This window comes from Oryzias latipes, chromosome 7 (genome assembly GCF_002234675.1).
Source record: "Oryzias latipes chromosome 7, ASM223467v1".
Taxonomy (NCBI): Eukaryota; Metazoa; Chordata; class Actinopteri; order Beloniformes; family Adrianichthyidae; genus Oryzias; species Oryzias latipes.
In genome coordinates, this window is record NC_019865.2 from 3,057,578 (window position 1) to 3,073,555 (window position 15,978).

At 40.9% G+C, this 15,978-nt stretch overlaps 1 protein-coding gene across 2 annotated transcripts in view; it reads right to left on the reverse strand.

Annotated features, from left to right (window-relative positions):
- cpne9 (copine family member 9) overlaps positions 1 to 15,978 on the reverse strand; it is a 123,059-nt gene that overhangs the window by 8,022 nt on the left and 99,059 nt on the right. For both annotated transcript variants that reach the window (XM_011476712.3, XM_011476713.3), the window contains 3 exons: positions 10,557 to 10,659; positions 7,543 to 7,600; positions 5,437 to 5,510 (listed from right to left, as the gene is read on the reverse strand). In XM_011476712.3, the coding sequence (XP_011475014.1) occupies positions 5,437 to 5,510; positions 7,543 to 7,600; positions 10,557 to 10,659 (235 nt within the window). The remainder of the gene's footprint in view (positions 1 to 5,436; positions 5,511 to 7,542; positions 7,601 to 10,556; positions 10,660 to 15,978) is intronic.

Consider the following 15,978-nt stretch of genomic DNA (forward strand, 5'->3'; position numbering starts at 1 on the left):
CACTTCTCTCCTTCTCTATTCTTGATCGTTTATTTCTCCATGCCTCTGTTTGGTGCGTTGTTCCTCTTTCCCATTCCCCTCCAGGGGAGCAGGAGGGATTCTGGATTCCAGTCTGCTCATCAGTGCTCTTGTCCTTGGCTATGGACCTCAACCCCCAGCCGTCCCCCAACTCCATCTGGATAAAGTCCAAACATGTAGTTGTAGAGATAGATGAGCTAATTCTTCTCTAAGAGTTCTGGAACATCGCCTATCTGTCCTGGGGGGGATCCTTCCTTCATGTGGACACCCCTGAGGTTTCTTCTTTATTTTTCCTGGAATCTGTTTTTTAGGAGTTTTTCCTTACCGTGAAGGGGGGGGGGGGGGGGGGGGGGGTCTAAGGGCAGGGATGTCCAGTTTAATTTAGTTTGTTAGGTTTGGCTTACCAATCAGCTATTCTATATCCGATCATACGTTTTTTACAATTAGTGAAACCTTTTTAGACAACTGTGTTGTAATATTGGGCTGTATAATTAAAACTGAATTGTAACTGAATTAACGGTAGGTTGGAGGTTTGGGGGACTTTAAGCTAGTGGGGGAGAGTGTAAACAGCTCCCAGTTATGGGTAATGGGAAGGGCGGGTGAAGTTGCTCTTCACCAGGAGTCCCACCCTTCAACTCAGAGGTCAATTTCCAATGAACTCTAATAAACTATTTCCTCGAAAACAACACAGTTTTTGTTTTGTTTTTGGCTAAAATCAGCGTTATTTTTAATTAAATGACTGGGAATGCTTTGAAAATTGATCAGAAGATGATCAGAGTGAGACTTTAAGGAGAAATAAAACATTTAAAAAGTTCTACAACCAGCTATGGTTGACAGAACCGTGAATTCTGTTCTCTTTCAAAAAACCCTGAAGGAAATTTCCCTTCATCTGTTCCTGGGGTTTAGCCCCACAGCACTTAGGTTCTGCCATAGAAAATTAGTCTCCAGCAGGTTCCCCCTTGGAACAGATAATGTGACATTACTTCAAAATGAAGGGGAACTTTTATGCAAAGCAATGGAGAGATATCTGCCTAGTGGGGCTGAAGTGGGTCAAAGTCTTTTGCTCAAAGGATGCGGTGAAGATCAATCATGAAGGTTGTGGAGTGTTCCAAAAGAAATCATGCTGGAAAATCGCAAAGTGTGTTAGGCATCTGCAAAATAATTCTATCCGGACGAGAAGAACTCTCCCCGGCAGCTTTCAGATGGACTGAGCACAGGGCAGAGCACTGAAAGCAGTGAGAGATGCCGCTGTTAATGCACTCGCTCCAGCGGTTAAATGTCAAAACTTCCTCAGACGTGATTGTGAAAAGCACTCGATAAAAAGCGTTTGTTGTTTTTAACACACTGGACAACACAGACTTTTTGTGACATTAAATTAGCACAAAAACTGACAGAGAGCAACGTTCGATCAGTGTCAACAAGCAGGAGCGGAGTCATTACTTTAGAGACAGAAGCAGATGGAATCAATACCAACAAGAAAAAGCCCTGCTTGTACAGTGAGGACCGGTTTTCCAGACCGACTGAATGATCACTGTCTGTCTGAGCAAATGTAATCACAGAGGTTGTATGAAGCGACTGCAAAGATAGGGTTGTGAAAACAAATAGCAAAATCAATGCGGCTGCGGAGTGAGCTCATGCATTGTTAAGACGTTAAACGGCCATCACTTGTTCTTTCCATCAACGCCTTGTTTAGGGGAGTTCATATGGAAATTGTTAAGTCAGGAAGTGTGACACCAATGTTAACATACTTTTTGGGTAAAGACACTTTTGAAAAACTGCTTGGCAACAATAAATCCTTATTCCCCGCCTCCCACTTTCCAGCCGTACATTTATCATTGCAAGAGCTCATTTATCACCGGGACTAACTCACAGCGAGCCGACAGGCCGCTCTCGCTCCTCCGATCCCAATATTCAATAGCGAATTTTTATCAGGAGATATTGTATTTTCCTTTTGCTCACATATCTCTAAACAGCTGCTGCCAGATGTGGTTTGGTCACCCTGCTTGCTCCTAAAGCACACCACTTCTGTTTCAAAAGAGCTGCAGCCTTTGTTGAGTTTAGATAAAAAGCTTTTTGAGGGGAGATGCTGGATTATTAGACGCTTTCCTCTATTTCTTTTTTTTTTTAACAGTTTCCACTCAGAGCTCTTCTTTATGCACATAAATGCACTTTATTTTTTGTGTGTGAAGAGTTTTCTGTGCAAAAACATTTGGATGAGGATGAATGAGTCACGGAAAAACAAAAAGAAGAAAAATCAGTTTAAGCTGGTAAAAAATGAATCTCTGAAGAGCTGGACTTTTGCATTTCTACCAGTTTTCTAAAAGTAAAGGGATGGAATCAAAAAATGGTAGCTTGAGAAGCTAAAAATTTTAGGTGAAAAAAAGCTCCTTTTCGTCATATTTTCTAACTTTTTCATCTAAACTCTACAAAGACTTCATCTGTGTTGGGGAAAACTGAACAGATTTGACATCTCAGACTGAAATAAGTTGTGGTAACAACAAAAAAATGGGTTAAAAATGTGTGGGCTATAAGCTAAAGTTGTGTTGTACCTGTTTCTCCGTTTTTGGCCATGAGTGTTGACTCAACAGACGACACCTATGCAGAGGTGCTATTGTGTAAGGTGATGATGAAGATCACTGTCTGCTTCATCATGGATAGTGGACGAAGCCCACTTAGTTTAGAAGAGTTCAGAAACATACTATCGGCTGCGGTTTGCATAAAACTCGTCTCCGTGCCTCTTAACCGGGACCAGAAAGATCCAATTTTGAAATCTCTGCACTGGCTGCCAGTCAGCTTTAGGATCGATGTGAAGGTTCTTTTATTAGTTTATAAAAGCTGAAAAGGAATCAGACCTCCATCTTTTATCAGATTTACTTTTAGGTTATGACCCTTCCAGGGCCCTCAGGTCGTCAGGTGCAGGTCTGCTAGTGGTCCCAAGAGTCAGAACTAAAACCCACGGCGAGGCGCCATCTCAGCATCGTGGACCTCGCCTGTATGTGACGGCTTCATCCACGGTGGAGGTTTTTAAGAAAAAAACAGAAAACTCATTTTTTAGTATAGCTTTTAAGCAGTTTTTACATGCCAACAAGTTTTCATTTTGTTCATTTTATGAATAATTAATGTCACTTAATTTTAATGTATTTGTGGAATGTGTGTCAGGTTTTAAAGTTTTTATTTATTTTTTATTATAAAATGCTTTTATTACTACTATTTTTCCTATTAATAATATTATATGAAGCACTTTGAGGTGCATTTTAGAAGGGAAAGGGTTATATAAATAAAGCTGCATTTGAAATTGGTGAATTTTATAAATCTTGGGAAAACAAAAAAAGCAACAACCGAGCTGTACACAAAAAGACACAATTATTGGTAAAAATGTGGCCTAGAAAAACAGCTAGACCGATTTTTCTCCTGAAGATATATGAAAAAGATATTATGGCTGCTATGGATTTATCATCTTAATAAAGGAAACGATTTTAAATCAGAATGTGACTTCATCACCGTCAGGACACACTGTTCCGTGAGAAGATAAAAACCGTTCAGAAAACACAAATACAAATACAAAATCTGCATACAGTGGCACTTTAGTATAACACAGTTCATCTTTCATCTTTTCTTTTTTGTGCAATTTTAACTTATTTTCTTTTGTTTTGTTTTTTAACAGTACATTGTGTTCTTCATTCTGATTGGCTGTAGACTTTTGCCAATCAACATCTGCTGTGTCTCCTGTACAGAATGCGTTTAGTTTTTCACATTTAAAAATATTTCAGTCAGACAACTCATGCAGTAGAGAAGGATTTATTTTCCATGTTTCTTTTAGTTTGGCATGAGGCTCCGTTCAGATACAATAAAACAAAGATCTCCATAGAAAACCTTGGGTATAAAACTACCCCTAACGGAGCTCACAGGAGGTAGAGCCTTTAGCCCCTGTTTTTATGTAAGAGAGGCCGACACAGTTTCTACATTCCAGATTGCAGTTTGCTCATCCGTGCTCCTGTACGGATCCACCTGGCTGTGGATCCTGTCTCCAGCTCGACTCGCGCCCCCAGCCGTCCCCCAACTTCATATGGATGACGATCATTTGCTGGACTTTAAATATGTAGTTTTAGAGTTAGATAAGTTAGTTCTTCTCTAAGAGTTCTGGTACATCGCCTGTCTGTCCTGGGGGAAGATCCCTCCTTCATGTGGACACCCCTGAGGTTTCCTTATTTTTCCCCGATTCCTGTTTTTTTAGGAGTTTTTCCTTACCACGAAGGGGGGGTTTAAGGGCAGGGATGTCCAATTTAGTCTGTTTAGTTAAAGTTTAGCATTATCCTATTGAATTCTATGCATTTATGATCCTTTTTGATTGTATGTTTAGCTTACAATTACCGGTACGAAGCCTATTGAGACGACTGTTGTTGTGAATTTGGGGTATACAAATAAAATTGAATGGAATTTAATTGAATTGAATTGAAGCTGGGGAGGAGGGTGGGGCGACAAACGCAGCGTTCGCAGAAATGGATCTGGTCAAATGGATCACACCTGGTTCTTAAGTAGGACGCGGCACAGGTGAGTTAATTGGGCTGAACCGCCCCCAGGTTGGAGTAAACAGATAAACGCACTGCTGAGGTGCCTGCCTGAAATTCTCCCAGGTACGTTCACCTTTATTTTATTCTATAATTTTCAGACTTATTTTTCTATGAAAGTTTAAACTTTGAGAAAAAGTGTGAAAATGTTAATGTCTGTCTAAGAAACACGTATAAAGTGTATGGTTACCAGCTTTTCTGTCTTAAAACATCTATAATACTGTAAGATGACTACTTCTTTTTTTGTCTGTCATGGGTTAAGACCTCACCCGATAAACAAGGGAACACTAGAAATTAGGATAGCTTGGAGGCTCCACACAATGACAAACCCAGACTGGGATTCGAACCAGCAACACGTCACTGTTAAACAGGAGGGCCAACCACTTATTTTCTCTGCTTCACTGAATATTTCTAAACTCTAAATCTCTCTGGTCATTCAGGATTGTGGGGCAGGCACACAGTTTGGATCATTTTGAGGTTTTGCAGGTTAAAAGAGATACATTTTGTCTTTTTTATGACAACACATTGGCAGTCTGCTGCAGGAGTTATTGGAGACAAATCACCCACTTCTCCATCTCAGCTGTTCACTGTCACCGCAAAACAATTTACATGCATGAGCACAAAAACAAAAAAGGTAGAGTTCAAGTTTAATTAAAAGGCTGCAGTCAGACTAAAGAAGTAAAGCAAGTCCTCGACGGTCATTTTCTATCTTTAGACTTGTCTCCAGCATTGATTTGAGTGTTTTAGAAGAAAGTCATTTCCACTTGCTGCAAATCCCCCCTGCTGACCCCATTTACCGAAAAAAAAAGACAAATCTAACCAGCAGATCTAAAAGAACCATCAGGAGTACCTGAACGATGTCTCTCTCAGCAAGACGTCCTCTGGAGGACACTCTCACTTCGTCACCATCCAGCTCCTCCATCGCTGAAAGGACAGAGCGGAAAAAACGACTGAAGCAAAAAGGTCTGATCGTAAAAGAAACCATTTCATGGAGAAGTCATGGGAACACCTCCAGAGCAGCAGCTGCCAAATATAGACGGAGGTGTGCACTCTGAAATTACGCCCAGTTGGAGATGAGGAACTCTGAGGTTTTAACAGGCAGAACCTGCATAACAATGGCAGTCGTGCCGCGGCGCAGAAACAGCCTGTCAGAGATCACCATGTGAACGTCAATCAGCAAAAAGACTCACACAGAGTCGTAATTATTAGGAATATTAGAAGCTAGAAAATACCAGAGGATGGATGGATTGTAGACTAAAACTGCGGATCAGATCTGAGGTTTTGACCTTCTCACCTCCAAACCTGCATCCACAAACATATCTGAACGCTCAAACATGCAGAGAGTGGCAGCATTTCCTTCACATGAATGTGGAGCAGCACCCCGCAGAGAAGAAACAAGGGTGCAAGCACTCCCCAGTCAGAGGCGTGGAATTGATCCACATGATGTGACACGACTGCGGACTGGAGCCACAACAAAAAAAAAGGCATCACTATGCAGCGGGTCTCTTGCTTAACCTTCATCTTAACGAGTGCATCCACCGAAGTGTAAAAGAGAATCCAAAACATAGAGCCAAGTGTTGGCAAACAAGACTAAACTTATGACATAGACCAAAAAAAAAAGAAAAAAGAAAAGAAAAAAGGAGATTCTGCCCACTGCATGATAAAACTTTACTAAAATACTGACTAACTACAGGTTTATAGACACACTCAGTTGAAAATTGTGTTTTACTGATGATGGAAGGAATAAATTGAGAAAATTAAGCAGAAAATGGCATTTCTGAGTAATTTCTTTGTTCAAATTATTTTGTATCTTGAGCAGACAAAAAAAAATCGCATTTATGACATTAAATAGACCCTGGGGCGGGCCTTAATCCAGATTTATACTTCACAGGGATTGGCCCTCGCATCAACCATATCCATAAACGCGCGCATGGTCTGGTTCATACTAACGTTGGCTGCTTTTGCTTGCGACTGTCTGCGATGAACTTCTGAATGGCGTTTATACTTTTCAAGGGACGCGATCGTCTCCAGCATTCACTTGATCAGTCACTTGCTGTGTCTGCATAAAACGCTGAGGTTCCTGATGAGGAAGAGGAGGTAGGGGTGTGTTTGTCCACCAAACAGAAGCAGGCAACACAGAGGGGAACAATAAATAGATGAAAAATGGATCAATAGGTGATCGGAGTGCGTCTTTAACTCCCTTTTCTTTTTTTTGAAAACCCCTTCTTGTGATCTTGAGCCAGTTTTTGTCCACTCTAATTACACTAAAAACCATTTTTATCTTCCTTTTTCTTTCAGACCCATCTTTGACCTTCTCACCCATCTGACCCGAGGGAGCAGGTTCAGCTATGGACCCTATGGAGCTATTAGGGGCCTTGGTCTTCTGCTCCAAGACAACTTTGCTCCAACTAATCAGCCTTTTTTCTCAGACTAACCCACCCCCCCCCCCCCCACCCCCCTAAACTGCCTCTGTGGTTTGAGAGGTCAGAGTGAGTGGATTCTGCTTTGATGAAGTTACTTTTTCTTTGTTCCTTTGCAAACGAGCGCTGGCTGCATTTCATTAAAACTCTATTCACGTGTTGGTTGCGTGCCTCATCTCAGACTTCAGCTCGTCTGCATCCCTAAGATGAGATATTTTAGTTCCTTCACATAATGTTTCCCATCTGACTAGAAAGGGCGGTTTCCAGGTTCTTGAAATGGAAATTAGAAAAGACTTCTTTGATTTCTATAAACTCAGTATTTTCTAAATGGAAAAAAACAAAAACCATTCAGGTCATACCAAGTCAACTATGTCACCTTGTGCATAAGAATGGAGACTTTCACCAATGAAGCATAAATATTGGTCTAATAAAAGAAGAGAATGATGTCTCATTATAAAAGTGGTATGTACACAAAATGGAGCACTGGAAAACATGTATGATGACAAAATAAGCAACACTTTATTTGAAGGACTCACCATCAAACTCAGCAGGTCCAACACCAACAATTATGATGGACAGAGGAAGGGCTGCAGCCTGTTCAGGAGGCAAAAAGAGGTTGTGGTTCAACAAATTCAATCAAGTTTATTTACAAGGTGCCACTTCACAAGAAGAAGTTGTTTAAAGACGCAAAACAAAAGATGGATTAATTTTGTTTATTAAAATCCAGTCCATCTTATATCAATAAACTGCTCGGACTGATTAACCAGACCGCAGGTGTCCTTCCATATAGTAGACAAAAACTAATTAAAACAAGTCAGAAAACGACTCAATGTCACATTCAATCCACACTGCAATCATTATTTACCATATAAATGATTTAATCACCTTTATTGCAATTATTTATACATGTCACGTGATTTAAATTAATAAGATGTGCATCTATACAACACTGTGTTACAGTGACACACTCCGGTCCCACGGGTGTTTTTCATTCACTCATTTATTTATTTACTTTTGCTTTAGCTGTTGTTTTTTTAAATGTTCTTGTTCCTAAACGGTTGTTTGATTGGTGTGTACATTTTTATTTATTCGTTTTGGATATTAAAAAAAAATAGTATCACATGTTTGCAGTGGATCACACGCCACTTTCGTAGCTGTATTTATTTATGATGAGAATGTAATTTTTTATGTCCTTTTTTTGCTGTTCCTTATGAATGTTGTTTTTGCTGCCACAGATCAGTGAATTTCCCCATCGTGGGATAAATAAAGTCATCTAATCTAATAAATCTTCTCATAAAGATATTCGTTCACTAATGGGTGAGTAAAAAACCAACAGCCATTGCTTAACAGTGACTGATTCAGGATAGAGCAGGCTAAGTAAAAATAACTAAAAAATGTATAATAACAACATTTTGGGGATTTTTGATGAACTTTTCTCCATTATATAAACCCTAATGGTTAAGTGGCTAAGGTGCAAACTAGTTTAGATGCAGCCTTAATTCGTGTTTAATTTCAAAAATCTCATATGTGTCATTTTTTTTTATAACCAGAGGTACCTCCAACTCCACCATGTATGTTTGCCACGAGTACAAACTCCAGCCATAAAGATCAAATGCTGCATGTGTAGCTGGAGGGAAGTTGACTGTTTAACACAAGAGGCATTGGGACTGAGACGTTTTTGCAGCCAACCCTGTAAAACCATGAAGCAGCATAAAGCGACAAGTTGCTGGATGGTCATACTCATTACAGTGAGGTTCAGATGTAATACATGTCTATAAGGGCGGGGCCTGTCCACACACACACTCAAATGTTATAAACATACCTGTTGGCTCCAAAAATGTTCACATGTCAACATGTACACAATACAAATAATGTTCACACACGCATACTTATGCCTTCAAACTAACTAGTGTGAAATATTTCATTCAGTCACGCAAACTATTTGTGCAAAGGTGAGCTAACACCTGTGCTCAGGTGAGTGTTTATGTTCTTCTAAAATGGATGGTGGAATGTAAAAAGACGGAGGGAGAGTGCCCAGTCATCCCGACACCAAGACCCCCGCCATAGCAGCAGCAGGAGCTACAACCCCCCCAACGCCATAACGGCAGCAGATAGAGAATAACCGCCCCCCAGGCGATCATATCCGCCACCCGGGCCCCTAAAGCCAGAGAGCAGGGAGGTATGGGGGGACAAAGAGAGCAGCTCCAGCTCAACCAGGAAAACAGCCCCCCCGCCGCGCCAGGAGGCCCCAACGCGGGGCCCTGTCCCAGGCGAGCACCTCACCACCACCCAGGAGTTCTGGGCATCCGCCCACCCCAACCCCAGGTACGAGCCAGGACCCCCCAAGGGAGACCCGCGCTCCAGGCAGCCACCAACCCTACCCAGGGTTGGTTCAGGAAAGAACAAGGCAGGGGCCAGCCGTCTCCGCCCAGGAGGAGGACACCCCAGGGACGAGGGGGTCCAAAAGAAGTTTTGTAAACATGGCCCGACCAGCCTGGCCCACATTTGGAAATTTGGCGAGTCCCAGCGCTGAGGGGAAGGGACCAGAACCCACACCACAGGGACACGGACACCCCCAGGCTCAGGTGTGATGTGATCCCCGGCTCTTGGCCAGAGAACTCAGGGATCCCTCTCCCTGCGTGGAGAGAGGGCTGCCGGGCCCAGGATGCCAGCACCAAGGGAACACGGCCGCCATTGCCAGAGGCCTGGTACCCCCATCCAGGCATGGGGTAGGGGACAGATGGTCCGAGGTCTCACCTTCCTTTTGAAATGGATTTGTGTGTGTTTGTGAGGGTGTATGTGTGCGTGTGTTTGTGTTGCAATGTATATTTTGAGGGGTAAAGGGTGTGTGTACTAAGGGGGGGGGGGATAAAATTTCCAGTAGAGCACTGAGGGGACATCTAATTACTCACAGTGATGTCCAATCACCTTCCCCACCAAGGGGCCCTAAATGTCTACGGTGCAGTTAAAATTGGCAGGTAGGGCGCTGATAGAACATCTGCTGCTTGCTGGCAGTGATGTCCTAGCACTCCCCCTACCAAGGGTCCTACATGTCTAAGGTGCAATTAAAACCGAGAAGGGGGGGCCTATTCCATACGGCAACCGCGGCAGGGGGAGCACTGCCAAGTAGCTCCTCCCCCCCAAGGTGCATCGCAGGCTACCCCCCCCCCCCCCAAAAAAAAAAAAAAAAAACAAAAAAAAAACACCCCAATAAGAATTTATTTGAGGAACAGGCTAAGTCGGGGACGGCTGGTAGATTGTCCCCCGGTGGTCAAACTTTTAGAGAAAAACCATTTGGTTGCTGTAAAATTGTAACTTTTTCTTAAAGCCTCCCCCACTGCGTGTTAAAAATGTCAATGTCCCAATTACAAATGCAGCCATGTGACCACCTGAGCATTTTTCTTAAAAACTCGAGTGGCATTTTAGGATATGTGACAGTAGCATATCAAACAAACAGTTCATCACACCTTTTACTGTCTTTCCACAAATACAAACAGCGTTTGTGTCTGACATGCACAGTTGTATGTGTGTATTTGTGTGTGTTACTCACATTGACCACAGCCTCTTTGGTCTGGACCATGTCAGAAATCACTCCATCTGTGATCATCAACAGGACAAAGTACTGGGAGCCATCTGTAATCTCTGCTGCACAGCTGGGGAATGCACACAGAAAAAAACACACAAATACTAAATTTAAAGACCGGGAACACTTGCCACACTTCCACTCACACAATTACTAATGCTACAATCTAATAGACAGGGAGTAAGAAACACTGTTCCAATAAAACCCTGACAAGAAATAAAAAAAGACTGAAAAAATGTTCGATTTTCCTGCGCACACAACTTGACATAAAGAGCCAAGTGTTTATCTTACAATTGTGTCAAAACACACAAGTACACTTCAGTGAAATCATGTAGTTTAGAAAGTATTAGGGACAAGGTTAGTTTTTTGTGTGAAAACAAGTTCACAGAAAAGGTACAATGCTTGTAATCCTCCTTGGTGAATTCAACCAAGTTTCACGATTCCCCTTTCATGTTTTAGAAACTACAAATGTCTAAGAAACCTTCTCCTGTAACCCTTGTGCTATCCTAGGCACTTTAACATTGGGAGTTGGGTCATCTAGACCCACTAGACAGTGCTCTGAACCTTTTTTCTTCAATGATTTGTGATCTTCACTGGTGTCCATGGATTACATGAAATCTTTCCACCTTTATCCACCTTTGTCATGGTAGGGAGAACACGTCAATGCACGGGGGGGGGGGGGGGGTCATCTAAGATAGCACAAGGGTTAAAAAGAAAAGCTCTACGAACAGACGTGTGAAAAGAAATAGAAATATGAAACATATCATTTAAAAATCTGTGGGAAAAGATGGAAACATTTTTAAATTGACTTAAAACCTTGTGTGAGATGCCATGTAGTTTTTGCACCGCATAAATAAAACTTACAGTGACATGACACACTGATAATGATACATTTGTGCACTCAAGTTCATTTAGTCACCATCAGGTATGTTATGCATCAATATATCATCAGAATGACTAAAAAACATTGTAATTAAGAGGTGATCACATAGATTTTAACTGACAATAAGTGACTTGAGGGCCTGTTTTTCTAGAACAGCGGTCCCCAACCGCTTTGGTACCGGGCCACACAGAAAAAATAAAATAACTTACATTACTTGTGTTTTATTTATTTAGCAATCTGAAAGATGTTTTATTTTGAAAATTGCCCGATTCTCTGTTCCATCCGTCTATGTTACTATGTTACTCAGGCCAATTTGCTCTTCTCAGTCACTTGATAGGTTACTGGTAAAATAAAACCCAGGAGCTAGAAAAATGAATAAAAAAGAAACGTCTTTGGAAAGTTTCTTTGACAAGGGGAAAAGGCCCAGTCCAGGAGACAGAAGAGGAGCCTTCGACCTCTAAAAAAAGCTACATTTAATAGGCAGTATTAGGAGTCCTACTTAAAATAAGGATTTATCCCAACGAGAGATTCCCACACACCATATTCAGCAGTGTGGTGACTCGGATTTTCTATGCACTTATTTTGAAGGAATGTTTAAACGTTATCATAGCGATTAGCGACCAGGGAGTGTTGCGGGCAGAGAGGACGTTGCTCATGTCATAATTCGTATTTATTGTTATGTTAAGAAAATACCACAGTTTTCATGCAAGTCATATTATTACTTTGTTGTTTTGTAGTGTCGTCAGGTGTACGTTTGGTCTGCTGTCGGAGTTCCACCACAGGCTGAAAAACTCAGCTCAAATAGGGTTGAGCACGGGTGTTTCCTTTTGCCTATGGGTCCTTTCATCTGGCAGTTATGTTGTTTCACCCTTAGTTATTTCTTCCTGTTGTGTTTACTTCTTTTTAGCACTAATAGTGTGTGAAGGGGAGAGGATGATGACACCTGCGAGATGTACAATGTTTAGCGTGTCAAAATAAAAGCGCAGAGTAAGTCTTATCACGTGTCTCTGCCTTTATTTCAGCGTTACTATAGTGTGTGTCCGCCACATATAACATACTGGTCAGTGAGAATTTTGCCAGACATCAAACCGGTCCGTGGCGCAAAAAAGGTTGGGTTCTAGAAGAGTGACAGAAGGTCCATCAGGCGAAACAAATCAGCCAGAGATGCACCAAACACGGTTAAACCAATGGCGCAGTTATTTATTTTTTCAGTGCTAATATTACCTAATACTACATTTGCTGCATTTAGATGATCCTAGATGATACGGTGTCTTTTATTTTGAAAAGAAGTCAGTAGAACATCCATCAGAAGCATAGAAGTAAAAAATTATTTCATACTTAGAAAAAATAGTTTCTTTATGTTTATGCCAAAAAACAATAGTTCATTTATATTTATTATAATGGTATCTATAGCATAAATACAAAGCAGTGTGTCTTATTTTTCTAAAAGAGGAAGTCAGTTTTTGTTGGTCCGTTTCAGTTGAAGTCAGTAAGAAATCCCTCTGGACCAGCAGGGAGGGGCTTTTCTTTTTCATCATCCATGTGTCTCTACCAAATCCGAGTCCGTGATTGGTAAAACTTTGGTTTTGCCCGAATTCCTTTACAACTCACTACATAGTGCGTTAGCCATTTTTTAGTCTACAAAATCGAGTGCCCTAGAAATTTCCCAGAAGTCTCCAAAAAAAAAAGGGGTTGGCAAATATAGACCACAAAGCATGGCGTCAGTAAAAATGTTGCCAAAAAGATGTATTTAAATGTTCTTTTTTAAATGAAATATTTTTTGTTTTCATCATCTGAACAGAGTGGATTTATAAATGAACGTTGCAAAATGCTCACATCAATGAGATTTTCATTTAGTGAAATCAATGACGTCATATCCGCTGTCAAAAATAAATAAATAAATAAAAAGTAGTCAAGGGCACTATATAGATTTCAGTAGTTAGGCGTTAAGGTGGGAATTTTGGACGCCACCATGGTTTTACTTTCAATGTGCATTCAATGACTGCGCGTTTTGGTCGTAGAAACTTGCCTAGCTAGCATGAACACGAGAGTTCTTAACGCGGAGACCGAAACTGGAATATGGGCGCGTTTACATAGACTTATCATTAAACGTGGCTGTTTGAATGTTGACAAGGGCTTTCTGAACGTAGCATGAGTTTTACTCCCTACCGTTTATTTGTTTTATTTTTTATTTTGTCCCTACTTTTCCTTTCAAAGTATATATCTGAAATGAAATATTGTCATAATCATCATTTATACCAGGAACCAGCTCAACCACCCACAGAAACCGGGTCCACTTCACACCTGTGGGGCTCCACGGCCGCCGCCCCAATGAGGGCAATAGCACAGACCAAGACCTGGCATTAGGGATCCAGATAAGGTAACGCCAAAAATGACATGAAAAACACGCATCTGTAGAAGAAAGGAACGAGTCTTATCCTGGTGTTTAAACGTGTTTCCATTGATGTTCAGTGTGGCGTTTGAAAGTAGAACAGAAACACAAACAGGCGTTAACAAGGCAGATGTGACACTGATTAATGGGAAAGAACAAAACATTGATGCTTGTCAGTGTTTCTCACTGTTATATGGCAGCGATGGGAGTCAAACAGGCTACACATTTGTATCCTGAAGCTGGGAGGAGCCTGAATGCGCTAGAAGCTTCTCGATCTTAATTATTCTGTCTGATCTTGATGCCACATCTGTGCCGTTGGCAGCCTGTCATAGCAGTGTCAACAAAGTCAAGAAATACGCATTCGTCTTTATTTTTCATCAACCACAACACAGAGGGGTTTTATTAACCCCTTTGCTGATGCAAAACGCAGCAGTGCTGGATGCGACTCTGGTGTTTGCCAATCATCTTTTGGCCCGCACCATGAAATTCCAGTATAATGAAACGCTTTCTATAATGGGAGAGATCAACGTAAACAAACTGTAATGAGGAGACAGCTGGAGCAGCGAGACGATGCTCTGAAATGAAGTGTCGAGGATTTAAGAAGGCTTTAGAGACTTCACCTGAGTTTTCGTATTATTGCATGTTATGTAATTAACACAGAAAAGAACAAATCATTTGCATTAAAAACTCACCATGGCTTGCCGGAAGCATATCACTAAACTGAATCCGATGCCTTTCAGACATTAATATTACTGGTTATGTGAGAGGAAAATGAGCTAAAATGCTGTATGCTCCTTTTGACTTACTTGTGTGATTGAAAACGTGAGCAGAACTGTTGACGGCGTGTTTTGAAATGCCAATGCAAAGCCTTTTAGGTGTATAATTAATAAAAGGAAACAACTGTAAACAAACAAGTCATTACGATGGAAATGAACAGATTTAATTAAACCCTGGATCCACAGTGAGCGTTTGACCCAGTGCCAAATCAAGTGTTTGGAAATGTCAATCTGAAATTATTCACAATTTCAGATTGTCTGTGTTTGCCTGTTTTTCATGAAAAATATCAATGCTTTCCATTATAACATATAAACATTTCATAGACCAATTAACAGATTTAAACATAAACTTTTAAAAACGAAAAACCTTTTAACCACTTAATTGTAACTTCATATTGTATTTTTTTGGTTATGTCAGCGTTAGCACTGCATTACAGACACTGACTACCAGTTCAAAACACCTTTTATTTTAACGTTCTGCTGTAAAAGCCGATGTACAAACAAGACTTACAACCACAGATGAGCTCAAAGCTGCGTCCTGAGAGTAAAACCAAAAAATCTCACAGAGCTGAGAGAGCTTGAAGTAACTGACTCAAAACAACATGAAAAGCATGAACCCGAGATGTGGACTCAAGTCCTGATTTTGATGATTTTCGACTTGAAAACATGCTAAAAGACTCGCCACTCGATTTGAACTTTAGCAGCAGTAACGTGGGACTTCATTCACTTGGACTTGAGCATTTTGACTCAAAAAGAATACCTTCACCGACGGCCAAAGTTTAACCTACTATGTCACCAAAGACCACTGTGTCTTTCTCTCTGCTGTTGTGTATGTGAACATCTGTGTCTACTGTTAACATCCAGTTAAATGTAGTTCTCCTTGTTTTGTTCTGACGCCATTGAACCAAATATGAAACACTTTTTTAAACATTTTAAATGCTTTAATGCAATTCTCAAACAACTTTGTTGAGGATATCCAAACTGAAACCAAAAAAACTCACTCCATAGAAAGATTTCCACAATTCTGTCACTACTTTCGGTGGAACATTGTTGCAAAAACACATTTTAAAATGTTCAAAATGAGTGAAAAAAACAGGGAAGTCTGGAATTTGCTCTTTAAGGTTCGAATAAAGTCGCAGTTTGTTACTGAGCAGATTGTGCACACAGTCAGTTTTATGTTCTTGGTTCTTGTTCTGTTTTCACGTTTTCCTCAGACTGTCAGTCGCAGCAGCTTCAGGTTGTCAATTATTCACTCCTGTCTACATTTCAGTTGACTCCCCTCTGTGTGTTTCAAGTTTTTCTCTGGTTTTGTTCTTCTTTGTCAGGGCATTGTATTTT